General features: G+C 34.0%; 1 protein-coding gene across 2 annotated transcripts in view; it reads right to left on the bottom strand.

Annotated features, from left to right (window-relative positions):
- Nucleotides 1-672: 672 nt before the first annotated feature.
- SELENOF (selenoprotein F) overlaps nt 673-26,427 on the bottom strand; it is a 38,302-nt gene continuing 12,547 nt past the window's right edge. Inside the window, exons 4-6 of one of the 2 annotated variants that reach the window (XM_082834725.1) lie at nt 12,556-12,619; nt 4,019-4,068; nt 673-1,533 (exon numbers count right to left, since the gene is read on the bottom strand). In XM_082834725.1, coding sequence (XP_082690851.1) covers nt 1,402-1,533; nt 4,019-4,068; nt 12,556-12,619 — 246 coding nt within the window. In that variant the 3' untranslated portion in view covers nt 673-1,401. The remainder of the gene's footprint in view (nt 1,534-4,018; nt 4,069-12,555; nt 12,620-26,427) is intronic. The other variant, XM_082834726.1, reaches the window with a different exon arrangement.

The raw sequence follows: 26,427 nt of genomic DNA, 5'->3' as shown, positions 1-26,427 counted from the left end.
AAGCAAAGAAAAATCATTTTTTTAAAATTTATTTTTTAAATTTATTTTTATTTATTTATCTTTGGCTGTGATGGGTCTTCATTGCTGTGTACAGGCTTTCTCTAGTTGTGGCGAGCAGGGGCTACTCTTCATTGTGGTGCCGTACGTGGGCTTCTCATTGTGGTGGCTACTCCTGTTGCAGAGCACAGGCTCTAGGCACACAGGCTTCCGTAGTTGTGGCACATGGGCTCCGTAGTTGTGGCTCGTGGGCTCTAGAGCGCAGGCTCAGTGGTTGTGGCGAATGGACTTAGTTGCTCTGCGGCATGTGGGATCCTCCCGGACCAGGGATCGAACCTGTGTCCCCTGAATTGGCAGGCGGATTCATAACCACTGCGCCATCAGGGAAGTGGAAAAATCATTTTTAATAGCTCCTAAAAAACTATATTTTAAGAGAAATTCCTTACATGATATAAATGAAAATGTGTTCACAAATGAAAGCACTTTGACAAATAAAAAAATCATAGACAAAATACTATTACCCACAGTAAGTTAGAAGTTTTAAACAATGTAGATATTTTAGTGTTTTTAGCTTAAAAAAAAAGGCTTATATGAAAAGAAAATGCACTGAGAAATATGTCATTTTTAAAAATGAAAGAACAAATAGATTTCAAATTCAGAAAGATTTTTGAAACGTTTTATTTATATTCTGGTCTTACAAATGATAATTTTTAACTTTACTCTTCTGTAAGAATGTAAAGCACAAAAATTTGCTAAATATCAGATCCACACAAATCCACAAAAAGGTTTTCTGTGTAGTCTTCATTAATGCGAATCTCTGTGTGAATGTTTCACTCTTACCGTAGATCTTGAATCTGTTTTACAAGAATGAAGCCATACAGTTTTTATGCAGTGCATTCATTATAAGCTATAACGTTTCTATTAAAAGGAAAGCTGGGTAATACAAAAATATGAGAGGATCTGAGAAGCAGGCAATCTGTTGAGGCTCGGTATATCTTATTTGCTTTGTAGTTTTCTGTCTTCACTTTCAAAAAGCACACAGCACATGAGGCACAGTAATCATCTCCCTTATTAACCTCCCTAATTAAAAAATCTGTTGTTCGTAAAACTGGACCAATTATCACAAATTATCATTTGCATAATTAACCACAAGACTATTACAAAGCATTTTGTTAGTGGTATCAACAAATGGAGGATGGAAACTTATAAAATATGGGTTTTGTTAAGCTTGCCAACTCCTTACATAACATGGGTTGTGCTGCCACTTCAACTTTTAATTAGATGTTTAATGCCTCACAGTAAAAGACTGATCAATGGAAGAAAGCAAAACTAAATTATTTTCTAGGTGCTGTGACATTTCATTTGACAAGGTAACAAAAGGATAGGACAAAATTTAAGCAAGATTTATATGCGTTCCAACTTTTCACTCAGGAATTCTTCTACACTGTCTGTGTTCCATTTGAGGATGCTTAGTTCTTCAGCAATGTTCCCATTGTCGTCCAAAAGCTTTAGCACAGGGTCTGAACCACGAACATACTACAAAAAAGAGGAATATCATTTTCTGCTTAGAAAGAGCCTTTTCAGTTTCAACCAAAGTCCAAATCAATTCAATCCAGCTTAATTAAATTTAATAGTAATAAGCTTTTAGACATAACATCACAACAGCTCTTAAAGGAAGTCTTTTAGAAAAGAGTGTAATGGGATTTCATCAAAAATGACAAAACAAAAATCACATTTTACTTCTGAAGAGAAACACCTGTTGGTATTAAGCAGTTTACTTGGGATTTAAGCTTATTCTTGAATGTAACAAGTATTTACTGCATACATGACACACTCCAACTCTCAAATGAGTTGAAAATCTAATGAAGGAGGCAGACAAGTTCAAAATACTGAATGAGAATGACTCTTAAGAGCCATGTTGAAATAGGCTGTGCATACAAACTATCAGACAATTCTGTATTGGACTTTCATTAGATTTCTTAAACCAAAGAAAATTTATTCTGTTGTAATTAGTTTATAATTTGGCTGGATTCCTGAAACTTCAGACCTACTAGTGGGTTCCAGTATTTCACCAGAGAGCTCTGAGGAATTCTGACTCTGGGTAAATGTGATAACAAACCTGATCCCATTCATTAAGTGATCAGTCTTCAATGCTAAATTAAGGACCATGTAACTAAAAATGCAGCAGTGATGATGGAGGGAGCTGAGAAACTCAGCAATTATGCTTCAGTTTTACTAGGTCTTCTAGAGTTGTGAACTTCAGAGATGGAGACAAGCTCTGATGTGATTATTTGCATTTGGTATATTCTCAACCCATTTCTGGAATTTAGAAATTGGCCCCCTAAGCTAATAAACCAATAACATTACTACTAAAATCTTTTGGGTCAGGTTATCTACATAAATTATTCTTAAAAATTCAATTTTTTATTCAAAAACTCATTTTAGTCCAAAAATTAGAAACTACATAGCCCATAGTTGCAAAAATGTTCAAAATATTAAATCAAATCCAACAGTGTATAAAGAATTATATACCATGGCCCATTTGGATTTACTCCAAGTATGCAAAGCTGGTGCAAAATTTGAAAATGAATTAATGTAATCTATTACTACCAACAGGCTAAACAAGAAATCTTATACCAGTAGATGCAGAAAAAGCATCCTGTCACATGCTACAACATGGATGAACCTTGAGGACATCATGCTAAAGTGAAATAAGCCAGTCATGAAAGGACAGATACTGTACGATTCTGCTCATATGAAGTATCTAAAGTAGTCAAAATCATAGAAATAAAGTAGATGGGTGGCTGCCACGGGCTGGAGGCAGGAGGGAGGGGGAATTACTGTTTAATGGGTATAGAGTTCCAGCTTTGCGAGACAAAAAAATTCTACATCTGTTGCACAACAGTGTGAATATACTTAACACTACTGAACTGTACCCATAACATTTAACTTACCAGTACTGAACTTCACCCTTAACATTTAACTTACCATCTTAACTATTTTTAAGTTTTTTTTTAACCATAATTAAAATTTTTAAAAGTGAGCAAAAGATCTCAGATACACCAAAGATATACAGATGGCAAATAAGCATGTGGAAAGATTCTCAATTAGGGAACTGCAAATGAAAACAACAATGAGATAACATCACACACTTATTAGAATGGCTAAAATCTAAAACACTGACAATAATGAATGCTGATGAATGTGGAGCAATAACTCTCATTCATTATTAGTGGGAATGCAACATGATATAAGCGCTTTGGAAAACAGGTTAGCTTTGTAAGAAACTGCCCAACACTCTTACTATATGATTCAGTAATCGTGCTCCTAGGTAATTACCCAAATAAGTTAAACGTTTGTCTACACAAAAATGTATACAGCACTGTTGCTCATAATTGCTAAAAACTGGAAGCGACCAACATGTCCTTCCACAGATGAACAGAAAAGCAAACCATGGTATAACAGAATACTATTCATATTATTCAGCATTAGAAAGAAATGAGCTATCCAGCTACAGAAAAGACACAAAGGAACTGTAAACGCATATTAAGTTAAAAATCTGAAATCTGAAAAGGCTATGTACTGTATGATTCCAACTATATGACAATCTGGAAGAGGCAAAACTATAGAGACAGTAATAAGATCAGTGGGTCCCAGGAGTTTGGTGGGGTGTGGAGCACAGGGAATTTTGGGGGCAGTGAAACTTCTGTATGATACTGTAATGGTAGATACATGACATTTGGTAAAACTCCTAGAACTGTACAAAGTATAAGCTCTAATGCAAACTATGAAATTTAGTTAATGTATCAATATTGGTTCATCAATTGTAACAAATGTACATCAATGCAAGATGTTAATAAGGGAACTGGAAGGTGGGGGTGGGAGTACATGGGAACTCTCGAATCAATTTCTCTGTAAACCTAAAACTGCACTAAAAAATAAAGTCAATTAAAATATCTGAATAATTTTTAATTAAAAGAAGAAAATGCTGGAAAAAAGGATCACATTAAAATTGTGTTACCTTGATTTGTAGTCCTCTGAATAGTCTGGGTTTATCACTCCTGACGAAAGCTTAAAAGAAAAAAAATATTCAAATTGTTTACTTCCAAATCCAAGCTAGCTACAAAGATCAACACAAAAAGTAGAAATAAACTCAATAAATAAAAAATTAGATCCTATATGGAAAAATCAAGGAAACTAAAACACATATAAAATGGAAAGATATCCCATATTCTTCAATGGGAAGACTAAATATTTTAAGATGTTAATTTTTTCAAATTAATAAAAATCCCAAATTACAATGGGATTTTGAGGGCTTGACAAAATGACAGTAAAACTCAGCTATACAAGTAAATGTTTGAGGGCTTCCGTGATGGTGCAGTGGTTAAGAATCTGCCTGCCAATGCAGGGGACGGCGGTTTGAGCCCTGGTCTGGGAAGATCCCACATGCCGCGGAGCAACTAAGCCCATGCGCCACAACTACTAAGCCTGCGTTCTAGAGCCCACGAGCCACAACTACTGAAGCCCGTGCTCTGCAACGAGAAGCCACCGCAGTGAGAAGCCCATGCCCCACAACAAAGAGTAGCCCCCTTTCGCCGCAACTAGAGAAAGCCCGCGCGCAGCAACGAAGACCCGATGCAGACAATAATAAATAAATTAAAAAATAATAATAAAAGAGTAAATGTTGGAGAACAGGACAGTTTAGAAAAAGTAAAATATGGGAGAATTTGTTCAATTGTTTAATAATATACTATGTGATACTTATACCAGAATGATAAAACAAAGAAACCGATTAGGAAATCTAGAGAGAGAAAAATACCTGGATTTTTTAATATGGTAAAGCTAGCAAACCAAAGAGAGAAAGAGAGAGAGAGATTATGTGTGCGTGCATCTGTGTGTGTGTGTGTGTGTGTGTTATTCAATAAATACTTTTGAATATCTATTGTATACCAGATAGCAGATATAAAGCTATATAAAACAGAATTCCTGCTCTTATATAGCTTATAGTCTGATGAGGAAGAAAGATGCTAAACAAGCAATCACACCACTGATAATTTCAGTTGTGATAAGTGTTTAAAAAAAAAGATTCAGAATACTACCACAGCATTTAACACAGACAACTTGGAATATGGAATATAAAATTCTTCTCTTATGAATGATCCTAAAGAAAATGCTTTATAGATGTGCCTATATAAAAATGGACACTCAGTACAGCAAAACATTACTATAAACAAAGTTAAAAGTAAAAATAACATACTGGGGAAAATTATCTCTTACACAGTATGCAAAAGAGCTTCTACTAATAAGAAAAAAATAAATACTAGGTACTAGAGAAATGAACTAAGGACAGGAACATGTAATATACAAATAAACAAATGGTCACTAAACGTTTGAAATAAATGTTCAACCTCACAAATAATCAAAGAACTGTCAAAACAATGAGGTAACCTCATTTGGAGTGGCAAAAATTAAAAAGAATACTTAAGGTTAGAGAGGGGGGTAGAGAAGATTTTGCCGGGGCTTAGTTGTGGGAGAAATATAAATGGACACATCCTTCCTGAAAGGTATTTAGCAAAATGAACCAAAAGTCTTAAAACGTGCATACTCTTTAGATCTGCAAGTCTCTTTCTAGGAACTTCTTTATTCTGAGGAAATAATTACACTATAATGCAAAGATATATAAGATCCTGCTAACCAAGTCTGGAGATTTGAAAATAATCTAAGTGTGTAAAAGGCTATTGGTTAAATAAACTAACATGGACCACTATGAAGTGCATCCAATAATTTAAAAATTATATTAATCTGTATTTAGTGATATAGATGCAAACTCATATATAAAGGTTTATAGATCAGTTTGTTGCCCATGGTTGTTATAAAAAGATGGATATATTGTTTTTATATATTTACACTAATGTTTTTATATATTTATTCATAAATATATATTTGCAAAGGAAAAAGCCTAGAAGCATTGAACGAAATCTTTAAAAATATTAAGTGAGAAAATATAAAATACTTAGCACAATATACCTAACAGTTCAAAACAATAACTATTATTTTAATAGGGGTTATATCTGGAGCACAGGGTTTGGGGAAGTTTTAAATGAATGTTTTCCTTTTTAGGTTGTTGTTGATCTACATTTTACCAAGTTTTTTTTTTTTTCTGCGGTACGCGGGCCTCTCACTGTTGTGGCCTCTCCCGTTGTGGAGCACAGGCTCCGGACGCGCAGGCTCAGCAGCCATGGCCCACGGGCGCAGCCGCTCCGCGGCATGTGGGATCTTCCCGGACCGGGGCACGAACCCATGTCCCCTGCATTGGCAGGCGGACTCTCAACCACTGCGCCACCAGGGAAGCCCCGACCAAGTTTTTAGTAATGATCACGTCCAACTGTCCAAATTAAAATATTTTAGAATACATTAAAAAAGATAAATACAAGAGGGATGTTTCATTTGGATACCTAAATGAGGACAGTGCTTAATTCCAGTTCTGTTATCATTTGTAACAGCCTCTGATTAGATTTTATAGTGACACACATGCTTTTGAGAACTTATTTTTTAAACTTAGAATTAACTAGCAATAGCACTATAGACATGTTTCACCATGAAGATCTTTATATATGTGCATCTAGGACAACTAAACAAAGATTAGTAAATGCTTTTTCTTTTTAAGGTTTTGCAGGCTTTTTGGAAGACACTCAGATATCCCATCTAAACTTCCCCTACTAAATTTAGTTCAAAATAAAACTGATTATATTATTCTGGTTTATTAGAATATCTTCTCTATTAACTTCATCCTTTAAGAGTTGTCCAATACTCCTGAATCTCCAAACAAAAATGAGCTTATAATATGCTGTTGCATTTTATAACCATTCCTTTGGCAAATGCTATATGCACATCTGTGCAAAGCATAATTTAATACACAGTGTGGTCACTACTACATAAGAAACTTCTCTGGAGAAAAGAACTATTCTTAAGTATTTTTTTTGTATCTATAACAGAACCTATAACTTTCTGTCATTCAGAAGTTTATTTATTTGTTTGTTTATTTATTTATGGCTGTGTTGGGTCTTCGTTTCTGTGTGAGGGCTTTCTCTAGTTGCGGCAAGTGGGGGCCACTCTTCATTGCAGTGCGTGGGCCTCTCACTATCGCGGCCTCTCTTGTTGCGGAGCACAGGCTCCAGACGTGCAGGCTCAGTAATTGTGGCTCACGGGCCTAGTTGCTCCGCGGCATGTGGGATCTTCCCAGACCAGGGCTCGAACCCGTGTCCCCTGCATTGGTAGGCAGATTCTCAACCACTGCGCCACCAGGGAAGCCCCAGAAGATTTTTTTAACAGGCCGGAATGAGGGAATAAATTGAAAAGAAATATTAAGATGAGTCACTAATGACTATTTTCATCAGTTCTTTTCTCTTCTCTCTGCTATGTATAAATCCACAAGCTTCTAATTTTGACTGAGGGGAGTATCTATTAAATACCCTGCGGTAGCAAATCACATTTTACAGGCAGTAAATTAATCTTTTAAAATATATTTGAATACTTACTATATACACATGGCACTAGGAGAGGCTATAAGAGCATATAAGAGACTTGCAAAAAAGACCTCAGAGTAACTTATTTTACTAGTTTTCTTTCTGCTGTTTTAAAAATAACTAAGTGATATCAGTTTGGAAATCCCTAAAGAGCTTAATTCAGTGACTATTTCAAGAAAATGTTCCTATGCTAATTTAATTATTTGTCAATTACTAAGGCAGATTTGTAAATAACACTTCAAAACGATCAAATATGCAGAAATGATTAGAAAACATTAAGTGGTAACGTTGAATGTTTCAGTTTTGTCCTCAAGAATCTTATCAGCATGTCATTTGTGTAGCTGCCTAGGAGACCTTAGAGCCAAGTTTTGCTATATACACTGCTTAGAAAGTCATGGTACTCTTCTTATAAATCAGAGGCTCTTCAAAGTTAACTATGAAGAGTATTAAAAAATAAAAATCTATCTTCTTCCTCATTCCAAAAAGAGGATAAGTGGGGATGAGGGATAACAGGAAGGATATGTCTTGAGGTCAAAGAAAAATGTTTGAACTATGTTATTTTCAAAATCATAAACAAGTGAAAATATAGAGGCAAAATACACTTGGCTAGATCTAACAATGTACCTTTGGTCACATTACAAGTAGTCATACAATGTACTCTATTGGTTTTAAGATTTAATAAATAAGCGCTTATGGCAGGTACAATTAAGATTTGTGAATTGCCATGTAAAATTACATGGAATGATAATTAGATGTTTTCCCCTTGAGTAGAAATAAGTATATTTGTATCAGAATATAAACAAAAATGTCATATCATACCCAGAAACAACAATACAAAGAGAAGAGCAGCAGCAACAACAAACAACAGAACTGAATTCTCAATTGTGCTCAGTGAAAACTACTGGGTATCGAAGAGTATTTCTAAAACAAGAATATTTACTCACAAACTATCTGGAGTGCAAAATCATGAGTCATTTGGGTCCTCCCAACAAGACAATTTAAAAGCACTTAAAAACGTTCAGAGAACAGCAATTTAAATAAGAAAATTTGGGGAGACTGGAGGTACAATAATGAAGACAAGACAAACTAAAAAGATTATGACTTTTCAGAATAATAAAGTCAGAAAAGGACTATTTGAAGACTATAAATCCATAAAGGCTATATAACCAATAAACACAGGCTTTTCACCAGTTTCCCATTTGTCAAAAGTGGAGCCACCTTTGAATTAGATAAATTTAGCAAATCCATTCATTCATTCAATAAATATTTGAATTCCTCTTAATGTGAGATGCAGTGTTAGAAAGATCTGGGATACATCAGTGATAAAAAAATTTAAAAACTTCTGGGCTTTATGGAGTTCCTAGTTTGGTAGAGGCAGAAGACCAGTAAATTAAATAAATACATTACAATATTATGTGGGAACTGCTATGGAACACAAAGGGGAGGGTGTAAAATTCTGTCCAAAGGCAATCCCAAAATAATGCTTGAACTAAATTTGGAATGAATAGGGGTTCGTCACAAAAATGGGTAAAGGCATAAGTCAGGAAGAACATGCAGTGTGTGCAAAGACTTAGAGGTCAGAGTTCAGAGAACTGCAAATAGTTCTGCACATAAACTAGATATGTGAACCTAGAAAAGAGAATCCAGGTCATGATAGGTCTTGTATATGATGCTGAATTTGACATTTATATGTGATGGGGAACTTCAGGTAATTTAAAATAAGAGGGTCACATAATCAAATCTGTCTTATGGAAAAGGTTTTTTTGGGTTTTTTTTTTGGTAGTTGGGTAGGAGAGAATAGAAGAAAAGGGAAAAGAGACAGGCAGGCCAGATAATAAGTAATTAATCCTTCCAGATAAAGATGCTAAGGGGCTGATTAAAATCATAGAGAAGGCCAAAGATATGAAGGTTTATTAAGGAGGGGGAAGAGACACAACTTGGTGACTAACAGGGCATAAAGTGTGAAAGAAATATTGATCATGACTCTCGGGTTTCATGCTTATACTTTGCTTGATGATACTGCCATTTGTGGAAACAGGGAAGAAGATGGTATACTTTTATCAGAGAAGAGGATTAATTTAGTTTTTGAACATGCTGGGTTTAACGCCTATCTACTAAAAATGTAGGCCACAATCTACAGGACTGTTAGAAATGTAGAATCTCAGGATGCAAACCAAATTTACAGAATTACACTCTGCATTTTAACAAGATCCCCAGGTGACTTATATGTACATTGGTTTAAGATACTATGAGACCATGCAAGTGGAAACATCAATTTGCAGTCAGAAATATGGTATCTAAAAAAAGAAAGATTTAATTTAAAGATACAGATCGGGAGTCATCAGGTGAACACTGCAGTTGAAACTGAGGGAGTGGGACATCATTCAAGAGAGTAAGAAAATAACACAGACCCCGACTAACACCAATATTTGAAGTGTGGGTGGTAGATGAGATGCCAGGAAAGGAGAATAAAATGACCTGTTCACACAAGTGAAGGGAAGAGTTTCAAATGCTAGAGAGTCATGTTATCTCATTTAATCCTCAAAACAGTCCTATAGGGTAGATATTAACCGATTTTACACCACCTATTAATCCATTTTATAAATGAGAAAATTGATGAAGATAGTGCTAACGAATCAGTATTCCTTCCAGCAAAACTCCAAGGTAGCATCATAATCCTAAGCATCACTACCAGTCAACCAAAGTGGGTACGAGAGGCAAAAAGCTATTTGCTCTCAAGTTCTACATTATTTTAAATTTCCTTTCTGTGTCCGAAGGTTTATGATTCTAATACAGAGGTTGGCAAACTATGGTCCATAGGCCATATTGGGCCTCCCTGATTTTATAAATAAAGTTTTATTGGAACACAGACACATGTATTCATTTAAATATTTTCTATGGCTGCTTCCATACTATAAAAACAAAGATCAATCACTGCAATGGAGACCTTGTTGCCTATAAAGCTGAAAATCTTTACTATTTGGACTTTTACAGAAAAAGTTTGCCAAGACCTACAAAATTATGGAAAATTTACATTTTTTGATAGACAGACTACAGACATATCCTTATCATGGTAAGACTCATGCTTGAGAAGGAAAACATACTTACTTAACATCATTACTTTTGATGTCACCACAAGTGATAAAACACTAGGTCCAATATACAATGAGACGTTTTTATACATACTGACTTTCCTACTTAACCATAACATGGAAAACAAAAGTATTTTAGGAGGTACACCTGGAATTAGCTAAGGCATATGATCTGGGACTTTTTTTTTTCCATAAACCCTGAGTTATTTAATGTGGATAAGACATTTCAAATTTTAAATCCTCCTCTCTTCTGGAATAATTTAACATTAATTTTTTCTTCTGTTTTATGACGTGTCTAATTTAAATTAAGTAAACTTAAAAAAATGTATTATTTTCTCATGGGCTCCAAAAATACTGGTATTATACATAATTATAATAAATATGGTTATAGACTGTGGAATTAAACAATCTTCTTAATTTAAATAAGCTTGTACTAATTAAATATTTATACATAGAATTAAAATCCAATGTTTCAAAAGGAAAAGACAGTATGACTACAAATACCCACCAGTTTGATAATTTAACTATACATAAGAAATATACATATAGTTAAGTTGCAATCTAAGGATTAATAAACTACACTCAATCTTTTAAAGACTGAACTAGTAACTACAGAAATTATTACCATGGACATAAGAAAACCTGATATCACAAACAGGAGGGCTAATTGCAAGCTATTCTTGACCTCATGAAAATCTGAGTCACAAAAGATTATTAATAAGACAAGTCAGTAAATATGAATAATGAATATAATTAAAAAGCAAATGCCAAAACTTTTTAGGAATAAGAATGATCACATTATCATTCAGAGAACTGATATAAAAAAAGCCAAAACAACTCTGGTACAATACTGAGTTTAAGTGTTTGAGGCAAAATAAATCATACAGAGTAAATAATTTTCTCCCTAAGCAGAAGTGGATGTTATATTCTGTGCTACATCAGACTATGCGCTTATTCTGACAAAGAATGTATTTAATTAGATGTGCATCTGCTCTGGGTCTCATATAAAATGTTCCCAAGTCCCCAAGTTGCAATCCAAGGATTAATTTCCATGCCAAATGAGCAATATTTTATTATAAACAATTCTAGGTCAGAAATAAAGGGAATGTGCTAATACAGGCAATTTTATAAAATACTAAATCCAAAAAATTCCTTTGCCATTAAGTAAACAAGGCAAGAAATCATGGAAAAGCAGCAGAAACAAAAACAAAATAAGGTATATAAATAGAGCACTTACGTATTTTAGTTAAAAAAAACAAACAAACCCCAAAAACCAAAAAAACAAGTTCATTACCTTCATAAAACTGATTTTCAGCTGACATGCAAGGATGGAATAGAAAAGCTTTAGTCCAAGTCTTTTTGGAGATACAGAGCTCCATTACTGTTTGTTGTCAACCAAAAGAATACACTTTCACAATTATCCTTTCATATAATTTATCTTTAATTCCTGTGAAGATACACCTGTATGACCTCCTCTCTTCTACACCTCAAGTTCTATGGTAATTAATTTTCTTCTTGATGGTTTGTTATTTTGTACATGTCTACTCTCACTTAATGCAATTGTTCCTTAGGAGTGTTATATAAATCAGTTTACATTAAAAATATTATTTAGAAGGATTACACTTCCACCTGGTAAAAGAAAGGCTCTCATAAAATTTGTACTTAGGAAAGTCTCTTCTTTTAAGAAAATAATCCTCATCATGTGCTGTATTTAAATCTAAATTTCATATTTTATGCTTGCTTAGAGTCAAGTAACTTAGTATTCAACAATTATTATAAAACTCCACTCCCATGAAGACAAATGTAGAGAAAATTCATATACTGTTGAGAAAGTATAACCTTAAATATTCTTATTCTTGGGAGTATTTAAGGAAATTATTTTTGTGAAATGTTGATTTTAAATTATTAACTGAAATTTTACTAGAGTTGATTTTATATACCTTGGACTTGAGGGAACCTCCCCAATTTTCATCCACAGACTTCAAGAATAGCTCCTGCATACAGCTGCAAAAGGAAAAACAGGAGTTTAAAAAACTGGTTAAAATTTAAAAAATGTAGTTATAAAATAAAATTTCATAGCACAAACATTACAGTTAAGCAGATATATAGATCAAACAAATGTCAGAAGAGAAAATGGAGGCCTGAGGGTATTAAATAGTTGAGTTCAAGCCCTACATGGAATATTCTCAAACTTAGCCAAAAAGACTGAAGAAGATATGGAGACTTGATGATGAACTTGAACAGGTAAGCTGTCCTAGGAAGTTCTTCACAAAATTTTAAAGACTTCCCACAGTTTTTTTAGGATGCTAAGCTGAACCCAGGTATGTATCCATCTATTCAACATAAATAATGAGAATTCTTTTTGGTTGCTTTTAAAATTAAGTGATCAATGTTTTAAAATTAAACAATACAAAAACCCAGTACCTTTAAAAAGTAATTAGAGTACTATGTAAAGATATTACAGAAAAGCCAGTAAAATCTCATTATAAAGAACATAAATGCAAATATTTCCCTTAATGAAATTCAGCTGAAATGGTAAACACTGCTTCTCTAGCTATAGAACCTGCATGTTCTCTTTATAGTAAAAGCTCATTATAAAAAACTCAAACGCAATTATTTTATTGCTATGAATTTAGCTGAAACAGATTCAGTAGTAAACATCACTTTTTTGGTGGAGGTAGGAGCCTTGCTCATTCTTCTGGTAGTGACTTGGGAATGCTGTGACTCTGAGAAGGCAGGAAATCATAAGAACATACTATATCCATTTTATTTCTTCTTAGCTTTTAGACTTTTTTTAACTTGTAGGTCCAAGAGCTAAAGATGGATTTTACTTTCCAAGTTCTAAAATAACACAAAAAATCACATGCACTATGCATGTTTATTTTAGATACTTTGGAAAACACAGAAAAGCACAAAATAGAAATTTAAAAATCACTTAATTCTAACTCCTCTCCAAATAATGACTTTTAAAAAACATTTTGGTGATTGTGGGTAGGTCAATAAATTTCTTAAGTTTTTGAGGGGCACAGATACTGACAGTCTAATGGAATTTGCTTTAATTCAGGCTACTCATGGACTCTGAAACCACTGATGGATTTCAGATTAAGAACTCTGATGATCTCTAAGATTTTTAAATAAGATTTGGTTTATCTTGGTTAGACATCCCCCCTCCCCCGCCAAATCTTTAAAAGTATAAGGCCATATTACCAATGAGCTCATAAAAAGATGTTTCACATCTCTAATCATTAGGGAAATTAAATCAAAACCACAATGACATACTACTTCACACTCACTAGAGGCTATTATCAAAAAATTATCAAAAAAACAGAAAACAACAAGCGATTGGCAAGGATGTACAGAAAATTGAATCCTTGTGCACTGCTGTTGGGAATGTAAAGCGGTGCAGCCGCTGTGGAAAACAGAATGGTGGTTCCTTAAAAAATTAAAAATAGAATTATATGATACAGCAATTCCACTTCTAGGTATATGCCCAAAAGAACTATTCCAGGGACTGGAATAGTTATTCGTATACCAATTATTATTCCCAATAGCCAAAAGGTGGAAGCAACCCAAATGTCTACTGACAGATGAATGGCTAAACAAAATGTGGTATATACATACAATGGAATAGTATTATTCAACCTTAAAAAGGAAGGAAATTATGACACATGCTATAACAAGGATGACCCTTGAAAACATTATGCTGAGAAATAAGGCAGCCACAAAAGGGTAAATACTTTTTGATTCCACTTATTGAGGTACTTCGAGCAGTCAAATTCAGAGACAGAAAGTAGAATGATGGTTGTCAGGCATTGGGGGGCGAGGAGTGGGGAGTTATTGTTTAATAACTGTGTTTCAGCTTGGGAAGATGAAAAAGTTCTGGAGATAGATGGTGATGAAGGTTGGACAACAATGTGAATGTACTTAATGTCACTGAATTGAACACTCAAAAACAGTTAAAATATTTAATTTTATGTATATTTTACCAGAATTAAAAAAATAAAAAATATAAGGCCATATTAAAATTTGGTTATTAGATTTATCTTTTATTTCCAAGTTTATGATCCCTTGGAAACTCTAAGTGGAGATTCCATTTCCTGGAAGTACGATGGCATTTCTCTACACCACTGTTTCCCCAAATTCTTCATATCATGACACACTGAAAACAGTAATAATTGGAGCACTGGGGTAAAAGGAAGTGGCTGCTTATAACTGGAGATGACTAGCCTGGGGCCCTTGCTCACCCCAGTCTCCATTTGGTTGTCCCAAGGACTGAAGGATTCAGTATCCTAGCACACTTGTAACCCATTCTCTGCACCACAAAACACGAACTGATTAATTAAAAATATTAGAAACCTATTCTTTAATGAATAGGCAGCTCAGATGTGAGCTTCTCAAGGAAAATTTTTGTTGACCTCCTGCTCTCTGTTAGGGACTTTCCTAGGAAACTTCCACAGAATTCTGCTCTTATCATAATGTACTATAAATATCCTATAACTTGACTGTGGACAGGAAATGTCTTGTAATTCCCCCCAGAACTGGACACAAAGCTGTTGTTCAATATGTGTGTGCTGAATGGACAGAACTGTTCACTTAACGGAATTAAATGACTCTTTTTTCATCGTGTAACTTTAAAAATATTTCAAGTTCCTTTCACATACTTTGTAGATTATGCTTAGTTCCAGTCCAGGGTAAACAAAAAGAAAATGTAACTCAAAGCTGCCTAACATTATTAAAATCGAATTCTAAAAGCATTAATTTGTGATGCTAGTTTGGCATTTTATTTATGATCTGTAGTGTTCATAGGAAAACATTTGTTTTTCATGGTGAATAAATATGGTAAATTAACTACAAATTGTGGTAAATTTTCAATGTCTTACAAAGTAATCATAAGCATCTTTGGCAACACATACATTCATACACAAGAAAATATATGCTATTTAGAATTTATCAAGGGCATGAAGTATGAAAGGATTAAAAAAGGTTAAAACTTGAAATTTCCTTGAATTTCACCTTTAGCATTTTTACTTTTTAAAGTAACATCATACAAAAATGCTGACCTTCAAACATTTGCGGAAAAATAACAATAGAAGAAAAATCAAAGAACAAGTTATATAACTTTTATATAGCAAGCTTATATATATATATATATATTTTTGGCAGTATGCAGGCCTCTCACTGTTGTGGCCTCTCCCGTTGCGGAGCACAGGCTCCGGATGCGCAGGTTCAGCGGCCATGGCTCATGGACCCAGCTGCTCCGCGGCATGTGGGATCTTCCCGGACCGGGGCACCAACCTGTGTCCCATGCATCGGCAGGCGGACTCTCAACCACTGCGCCACCAGGGAAGCCCAAGCTTATATTTTTGATACCAAGTTGGTAGGCCTCTTTTCTATATATATGCATTAGAGAAGCCTTATTTGTATAGACAATCTAACTCTAGGCACTATTCCATTAGGATCATATTATATTAGCCCAAATAATTTATGGAAATGGAATTATTTCCATTGGAAATATTGGAATACCTTTATGGTATTGGAACATAATAATGGAAATATACGGACACCTTTAGAAAAATATGAAAATGATGCACAAAACTGAATTTGCCCCTTGGGAATTCACACCTATTTCCATATTACTCATTACTGCTAGTTTTCCTAAACGTTCTCATAGTGTCCTCTGGGTGGGAAGTAGAAATATCTAACTACTTCAGCTCTATAACTAATTTACCTTATTTGTAACAGGGTTTTTGAATATGCTTATTTCCCTCTCATTTAAAAATAAGTGATTTTAAATTTATTATTCTTAAAATAAATTTCAGCTTTGTAGTTAGCTAATATTTTGCAATTAAAAAATATATTTTAAGCATTACCAAGATTATTATTTATACCTATCTTAATTTTAAATTCTGTACAATTCATATATTTTCCTAATACTTTGGGACAATGTACTCCCTTCATTGTTGAAAGACTTCCCTGATAATTTACTTTTGGAATATAATGATTTTTTACCACCTGACCAACCTCTTGTTATAAAATTTTAGTAAGGCTTATAATGAGGTTCTCCCATATAGAAAAAGGCCAAAACCTTTACTTTGTGGTGATAACTTTGCTGTAAGTCTAACTGTGTTGCTATAAAATGGATCAGACTAACAGCAAGACAAAAAAATTGGTCTATGCTGTTTTCTACCAGATAGATTCCTAGATAAGTTAATTTATAACACCAAACGAAGGTAACACATGTGAGTTACATGAATTTTCTAAAGAATTTTTTAAAAGTGTTGTATTTGTTAACTTTTACTGCCACCATCATACCATCACCATCACAACAAATCTGTAAACCTGGTCCAAGTCAGAAATATTCTACTACTTTCCAATACTGAGCACTTAATATATTTCTGTTGGTGATGACATCCATGGCTCTGAAGAAGCATGACAGTAAGAAAACCTTGAAATAGCTAATTATTTAAACTAAGTCACACTAAATATCAAATTTTCATACAGCATGGTATTGTTAAATTAAACAAGGAGGCCACCACACTGAGGTGGTTCTAGGGCATTAGCAGCCTATGCAACCAAACCCAAACCTAAGCCTATAAATGCTTCAAAGTTAAGAAATAAAAACTAAAATAAACAATCACAAACAGCCAACTAGGCTTTCCCAAAAAAGGCAACCACTTAAGCTATAGCCAATCAAAAAATTTCCTTGCTTTGTTTCTGCATCTTCTCCATAAGTTTTGTCCCTAATTCCTGTTGGTGGGGCGCTCCTAACCACTTCTAGTTTGGTGTTACCCAATTTGAATTGATTTTTGCTCAAACTATTAAAAATGTTCATATACCTCAGTTTATCTTTTAAGGTACAGTGAAAAGAGCTTAAGTTATAAAATCAAATGTGTATGCAGGTCCAATTCTGGTTCTGTGACTTAAAGGCAGCAAGTCATTCTCTTTGAGCTTCAGTTTACTGTCTGAACAAGAAATATTCCCTACCTTCCAGAGTTGCTAAATGGAGTTTAAAAAAAAAAAGACAAAAACATGCAAAACGCCTGGATTCTTTAGATGCTCAATAAGTAAGAATAGTGAATATTATAATATTTTCTTTCACACTATTGGCTATGTTTAAGGTGTGCACCCATTTTCATAGAGCTTTAGGTAGCCCTGATAGCCTATTCAGGGCTATCATTCATTGTTCCTCTGTTACTAGAATAGCCACTTCAAAATTTCTCAAGCTTTCAAATTCAAATGACCTTAGAGCAGTGTTTTCAACCCTTATTGTATACTTGGATTACCTGAGAAGATTTTGAAACTAACTGATCCCTGGAACCCATCCCAGTCCAAGTAAATCAGGATAGTTGGGTTGAGATCTAGGCATCAGTATTTTAATTAATATTACTACTTTTAAAGCTACCCAAGTGATTGTAAAGGGCAGCCAGGGGTGCCTTGGACTATACTCAACTATTAATGAGGCAAAAATTACAAAACAATAGAGGTTTTTGCTCAAGAGACTAACCAAATTAATTCTAAAAGGTAAACCAGGTAAACACTGACCAGAGCAAGACAAATGCTGCAATACTCTTTTTCTTCTCATATGAAGTATTGCTTGCATCCATACATTCTTATTTTTGAAATCCTCTTTTATTTAAAGCAAAACTTTACAAAAAGACTGAAAAAACTTTGAATATTAAGTAGCAATATGATGAAAATGATCTAATGCTAGGTGAAAAAAAGGAAAAATTTTGACTGCTGAACTAATTCAGATCTGAGGAGTAACTATTTTATAGGTCTTCTGAAGGCTTGCTCTTAAATAAAATGTAGGAATTTAAAAATAAGTAAGTATGGCTATAACATGATAAAAGCTAGGTATTATTTAGAGATCTTAAATGAAAACCTATTATGATATGTTCAAGTATATGTGAACCACTCTTTAAACATTAATTATATCCAGTGTAATTTCTTAAAGTCAACTTTACTCCTTTCACATACATCTGGGTAGAGGAAAAATATCAACACATCATGCAGAAGCTATTTTTTTTTAGTAAAATTTAGTCAGTTAATTCTCAGGGAAAATGTTTCCATCTAAAACTACGTCTAGTGACCTGCTGATGTTTTAAATTTTAATTCATTATTTATCAAGGTCATTCCTGTATTTTGTGATTTATTTATCTATCTATCTATCTATCTATCTATCTATCTATCTATCTATCTATCTATCTATCTATCTATCTATTTATTTATTTTCTGCGGTACACGGGCCTCTCACTGCTGTGGCCTCTCCCGTTGCGGAGCACAGGCCCCGGACACACAGGCTCAGCGGCCATGGCTTACGGGCCCAGCCGCTCCGCGGCATGTGGGATCCTCCCAGACCGGGGCACGAACCCATGTCCCCTGCATCGGCAGGCGGACCCCCAACCACTGCGTCACCAGGGAAGCCCTGTGATTTTTATTTTGTAAAGTGCCTATAGTGATAGAAACAAAAAGCTACAATTACACATGGACAAATAACCAGGGTACCAAATAGTTTGTAATCTTACAGTAAGCTTTTGCCAAGATTTTAGTTTGTCACCTTAAGTGTATAAAGCAAATAGTGTATTTATTAACATTTTCATACACACACTGACTGATGGCATTCTTACATAGGAACGATGAATGAATATGGAGGAATAGGGAAATAAGTTGGGTTTTACAATTTTAGCAAACCAAGCTGGTAAATAATGCTCTAATATTATACCCCTGAGATTAAACTATTCATTTTTAGGTACTTTCTACCAAATTCTGAAAAAATATAAAACAACTGTGCCTAAGGAAGATCCCTAAGTTTAAAACTTATTCTACTACACTATTAAATTGCTATTCTTCTTTGAATCTCATGTCTGACTTGAGATTGAGAAAACTAGAAACAAGCAAGGTAATATCTACCTTAATTTAAATTAGGCTCTAAAGAAGGAAGGAGTACACTGGGGGAATATTTCCATAAAGATACAATTACTGTTCCACTAAAAAGCTCAATGAAAATGTACAAAAATAAAATAAAATAAAAATGTTTCTCTGACATCACCACAATCTAAATTAGACCATTTCAACTATGAAATTTGAGAAAAAAAAAGAACGAGGCTTCTTTCAATACTGTGATAAGAAGTAGAATTTGTATATATACCTAAAACAAAGAGAATTTCATCAGCAAGAGGTTAAGACTGTAACTATTAGGATTTCACCTGGAAACAAATACACCCACAGATACAGACACACACACATTCCTATACATACTTCAGCTACAAGTATGAATAATTCAGGGTATCATTTGGGAACAATGTATTCAATCCTACTAATACCTAGGGAATATCACACAATATAAAGAAATAACTTGACACAATGCCACTATATTTCCTGAGGCCAAAATATCCAAAGAATAGTAAAAATGACCCTAAGCTTGACTATCTTAGTAAGCAGTTTTGAAAATAAAACGAATTAGCCCCTTGGTAACATGTGTAAGTAAAGAAAACGGTAAAAAAATTCAATGTATTTTTGCTCCTAAATGTTTGAAAATTATAACGTATATCCCTGTTAACTTGGAAAACTGAGAGCCTGTTAAAATACAGTTCAATATCCAACCGTTCAATAGCCTCAAAAAATGTGCATGAAAGTGCCATATATGGCAGGAAAACCTGCTTTTCAAAAGAGAATTCAATTCTTTGTGTTAGTGTTCCCACTACCACTCCAATACTGAACACTGTTAGTCATAAAAAAAGGGGCAATTATTACTATCTTTAAGAAAGGTTACAAATATCTGAAATAAAAAACAAGAGTTGGCTCAAATGATTTTATTCTATTAAAATTAATCACCTAATATATTTTAACTTTAAGAACAGATACAAAAAAAGCCATAATAATCCCAAAGTTAAACAGTACACAAAAATTAAGAGCAACAATATGAAATTAGAACAAAAGAACTAGGCCATTCCACACATTTTTATTTTTTGTGTACTCTTTGACAAGTATACTATCTATTTTATAATTGACTATGGTACCAGATAAAATTCATGGCCTGCTAAATTAAAACTTAACACTTATTTCTTCAAAAAGAAAACTGAAAAGGCAGTTTGGAGCTAAGCGTTGTATGCTATATTAAAAATTATCCTCTGTTGCTGTCCCTTTTCCCATCCACCACCATCGCCTTAAGGGGCTACCTTGTAGTTAGATGGAAGTTCTTTGCAGACTTATGTTGGGGTTAGCAGTTTCTCAAATAAGAACACTGGAAAGCATCCTCACATATCCCTTCCCCATTCCAATCCAGTCAGTCAATAAATCCTGTAAGTTTTATTGCCTAAATCTATTTCAGATCTGTCCCTTCTCCATTTTTACTACCAGTGTGTTAGCTTAAGCCCCTGTATCTTGCCTCTGGAAACTGGCAATCGAAGTTCTTTTTCTGGCAACAGTATTCCCCTCTGCCCTGTCAACTATCATTCACAACACCAACAAAAGTTATTAAAATACAAATCTGATGTCAATTCACCGTTTATAATCCTTATATTTTGTCCCCTGACTACAGGATAGGGCCCAAACTTCTTAACAAGGCACTCTGGACCTACTTAATTACCTATCGTTCTCTCTCCTCATAATAAGCTATCTGATTTATTTTAGACAGCCATCTCTCTCATGATGACCCTGTATCTTTGCATTTACTTTTTCTTCTGCCAGAGACGACCTTCTCCTAATTATTTTCCAACTTATTATAAGCATCAACGTCTACATAAGCAAGTGGTAATATTTACCTGGCCTGTCAAATGGTTATACCCTTCCTTTTATGTGCTTTCATACCACATATTTTGTTTACAGCACACATCTCACTGAATCTTTGAAAGAATCAATGCATCTGGAAAAATAATAAAAGGAAACAGTACAGAAGGGTATAAAAGAAGAAGTAAAAATTTTCCTTTGCCTCCTATCTCATTCAATAACTTTTAAACTGTTTTTAGTTCTTCTACTGGTCACTTCCATAGTGATTAATATGGTTCTATCTATAGTCCTTGATTATGCCAACTTTAAGAGATTTACTGATTCCTTCCTCCTTCCAACTTTTATTTATTTTTTATTTCTAATTTTTTTAAGCAGCTATAACATTGGATATGCTTTAGCCCAACAGAATATCCTGCCAACTGCATTCTAGTAGTCCAATTTCCATGTCTATTTCTTCATCTCCTCCAGGACAGTGACTATTGTCTTATTTTGGCATTCTCAGAACCTATAGTAAGAAGTAATATTCAATATATAAACAGAAAGTTTATTTTGACTCTGAGGTAGGTATGTCTAGGAAATGCAGTTGTAAGACAGCCTGGAGATAGATTATTTATTACTTTAAGGATTTATTTCCCTTTTAAATATTACAACCTGCAAAGGTGACAATGTTTTAACATGCTTACATAGAAGCTGATCCTGATTTGTAAATACCTAAAAAAATTGACTACATTTAGTTTTCATATCAAAGGCAGAGAAATGCCACATCTAGAAAATATAAAAAATAAATTTAAATAATATTTTCAGTCCACTGAATAAACTGCACAAAAGAAACTTTAAAACTTTTGTTACACAAATATATGACACATATGTTTATTGCTACTTGTTAGCTGTATGACTTTAGGCAAGATCTCCATGCCCCAGACTCAGCTATGAAATGGAGATGATAATGGTAGTTACCTCATAGAGCTGTTGTGAGGATTATACAAGTTAATTCATGTAAAGTCTTGGAACAGCACCTTCATATTATAAGAACTTAATGAATGTTAGTAGCTATTAAGTAAATATTTGTGTCATTATTTACTACTGTTGCTACTCAGGAGTCTTACTTAGTGATTCTCACACTGAATTTGAACTGTTGCCAAACATTACTCAGATTTGTTTTTTTTTAAAGCTTCTTTCTGGACAATGTTTTTATATTATAATTAGAATAATCTGTTGAATTATATTTGTTTCCTTTGAAGAAATCAATTCACGTATTTGATGCTACCGACACTACAAAACTGAAGCTATTTTAAGCAACTGTGAAATATCTTTAGCAACTACAATTTCACGCAGTTAGCTTAACCTCCATTTCATCCTTCTATGTTTTAGACACAGTAGCATTCTGCTTTTGATAGGCTAAAGCTTAAAATTTGCCACTGTTTTGCATAATGCTGTTTAAGCTGACTTAAATTACTCTAAAGCTGGCTACAGAATTTCCATGTAAATTGAAAATAACAAAATGTTTCAATGCTCTTTTATCAGAAATAAGAAAAATTATGTGATTTACTTAAAATGTTTGGTTGGGCCTTCAATAAAGCCAAACTCATTAACATATTCTTCAAAAACACCAAGTAATGGAAGCCATTAAAGTCTGTGGTAAACTGAGGAGTAAAGATTTGGTAATTTTAAACAGAAACTAGTAATGGGACTGTGTTATTAAATTTGTTAAATATAAATGCAAAAGGGGCAGACCTTCAGAAAGCCTGTCTGGTGTTTTACATTTAACTCATTCATTTTCCTACTCTGTGAAGTAGGTATTACTGTTAAGATTTTCAAGATGAGAGGCAAAACAGTGTCGATGTTTAAAAACTTGGGGCTCTGGAGTCAGAGAGACTTGAGATGAAGCCAGGTTCTGGCACCAGTTTGCTGGGTAACGTCGGGCATACTACACCCTAGTTTCCTCTTCTGTTAAACAGGGGTAATAGTATTTACCTTATAGAACTGTTGTCAGGATTAAATAGATAACATAGGTAAACCACTTTAGTACATAACCGAGGTAAAATAAACACTTAAAGCTGAGCCAATGTAATTATTAAAACAAAACTGAAGATTTTTAAGGTAAATAAAATCCTTTTATCAAATACCTGAACTTTTGAGGTATTTTACAGAACCAGTAATGGTATAATTTGGTGATCTGCAGCCTAGGTTTCTACTGATATTCTGTGAATAAGACCAAGATGTTCCAAAATTCAAACGAAAGAAATCTCTTCTCAATCTGTAGAGTTTAAAAAAAAAAAATTCACTTCTAAGTTTTTCTCTTCGAAATTTTCTTAAACCTTTGATATCTGTTACTAAGTATTAGATTAAAAATTGAGCTCCACTTTATCAATGGTTTTGAATATTTTTTAGTAGCAAAACCTTTTCTCTTCAAATGCAATCTTTGATTTGGCATTTAAAAATGATCAAAATGCTACACATTTTTAAAGTACAAATTTGCAGTATTTTCCTTATTAAAAATGTGTCAACCAAGGACTCAAAAAGTTGAAATCTAGGGTTATGTTTGACATAATTCTGTATTTTGCTGCACATAAGCAAGTAATTACAAATGGTCAAAGTCTTCATACTACTAATTATTTTATCATAAGATATTTCTTCTTGATTCAACTGATCCAAGAGCTTGAAAGTGGAATAATAGAAAATTTTGTTCCAAATTTTTATTACTGGTACATCTAATAGTTCATGTTATATCTCTTATCTATTTTCTTTTACCCTATTTTTCCAATAGCAATAATTATTACGCTATCCTCTGAGTTCTCCAAATTCGCTGTTTCTTTCTTGTTTTTTCTTCATCAGCAAATCAGATACTACTACTATTACTGTCATCACCACCAGCCCCAAGTATTTACCTGGTAATTATTATATGCCAGGCACTATTTTAAGCAGTGTATGTATATTAACTTATTTAATCCTCAAACCACCTTAGGATATAGGAACTATTATTACCCCCTATTTATAAATGAGGAAACAGGCACAGAGGGATAAGTAATTAGTCCAAGTTACCAGCTTGAGTAGCAGGGGATCTGAACCTAGGTAGTTTGGTTTCAGAGCCTGTGCTCTTAAGCACTACTCTAAACTCCCCCCTCCACCTCCCAATACAATCAAGACTGAATGAACAGTAAATTAAGTTGAAATAAGTTGCCTATTGGTTCATATATATAAGTAATTCAGCTAACTGGATTCTTTTCTCCCAAAAGGTACTCTGGTTCGGTAAGTAGCCAAACTTTCAGAATAGTAGTTCAGAGATAAAGTAGGTGTGAACGCAAAAGAATAGAAAGTACTAAAAACCAATTAAATAAAAATAATCTGAAAGAAGAAAAAAGCATTGGGACTATAAGATATTAAAAAGAACAGGTACTAGCTAAGGAAATAGGGGCATATAACTAAGGAGAAATACAGAAGTTCTACAGTAACAATGTCTGGAAGAAGCTGAAATCATTAAGATATGAAAAGTTAAATGAGACAGGAAAAAAAAAGCACCTAGCTGACAACATTAAGTTCAAATTCACAGAACTGGGAAGATTATAAAAATATGAGAAAAATAACCCATTTATTGAAATACTACATTTAATCTTATAACCCTTAGGAAATAGAAGTTAAGAAATTCTTAACAGAATCAAAATGATTTGATTGATTGTTCTCACAGGAAAATCCCAGGAAACTCTTTTAACTGGATGGTCATGTACTCCTTGAAAAAGTATCTATTAATGTTTGTGATCAGACTGGGAACACTAAAATTTGTGCTATTAACATCTCTTTTTTTAGATAGATTTGGGAAGCTTATGGTATCCTTATAAGTAAAATACAGAAATGAAAATTCTATATTTATAGTTAGATGAACAATTAGTGTTACTAACAGATGACTGAAATCATGAAGACAAACTTTCTTATTTTTTATATTTAGGATATATAAGTGAAATACATGACAAAGGTATTTAACAAGCATCTACAAAGTTCAAGTATATTTTCAACATAATTTAAAAAATGACCTTTTTTAACTTGTTCTTAGTAAAAACAGCCTTATTCAAGGACAAAAACTTATGAAATACTGTAAGCTAAAGGCTGGGGATTCAGAAACATAAAACATAGTTCCAGACTTCAAAGAGCATGAAACACTGGGAGAGAAAAAAAGCCAAACAACAGATACAATATAGTGGTGGTAAGTGCAAATCAAGGGTATCCTCAGGTGCTTTGGGAATACAGAGGTATAGCTAACATAACTTGGAAGGGCCAAGGGTAGTGAGTAAGGAGGAGAAATTGGGGAAGAGTTCCCAGAATAGGGGACACTTGAGCTAAATCTTTAAAATAGCTCAAGGAGAAGTGATTTACTCTAGTAATTGAGGAAAAAAAAAATAGGCTGTTCTTACCTAAGAGCTACTTCATCCACCTGCTCCCTAGTGCAACTTCCCACATAGCTAGTGTGGCAGCTAAAGGTTCTTACATTATTCCATAATCCTAGCTAATAACTGGTTAGTGACCCAACTTGAACTAGTAACAGTCCTTGTCTAAAATACTTCAAAATTGTAAATGGGGAAGAATTAGTCCTTTTCTGGTGGGAAAAGCTATAAGGAACTGGCTGTTATCAATACTATGTTTTCTCACCACAAGGAATAAGTCAGTCAGTAGTGAAAAGAAGAATGGTCCCTCCCATTCCATCTTAAGATTCTATATATAAAAAGCTGAAGTCGGGCTTCCCTGGTGGCACAGTGGTTGAGAGTCCGCCTGCCAATGCAGGGGACACGGGTTCGTGCCCCAGTCTGGGAGGATCCCACATGCCGCGGAGCTGCTGGGCACGTGAGCCATGGCTGCTGAGCCTGCGCGTCCGGGTCCTGTGCTCCGCAACGGGAGAGGCCACAACAGTGAGAGGCCCGTGTACCGCAAAAAAAAAAAAAAAAAAAAAGCTGAAGTCACTTATCCTACTTAGTAAATATTAATAGCACCAAGAATTAAATATTTTTTTCTTTCATTAGTTTACCTTTTTTTACTTTAAGCTACAAATTAGAACGCTCCTCATAATTCAGTCAACATCCTTACTAATGTTTGTA

Source organism: Leucopleurus acutus, assembly GCF_964270905.1.
Source record: "Leucopleurus acutus genome assembly, chromosome: 2".
NCBI lineage: Eukaryota > Metazoa > Chordata > Mammalia > Artiodactyla > Delphinidae > Leucopleurus > Leucopleurus acutus.
This window is presented reverse-complemented; position numbering and strand designations above follow the sequence as displayed.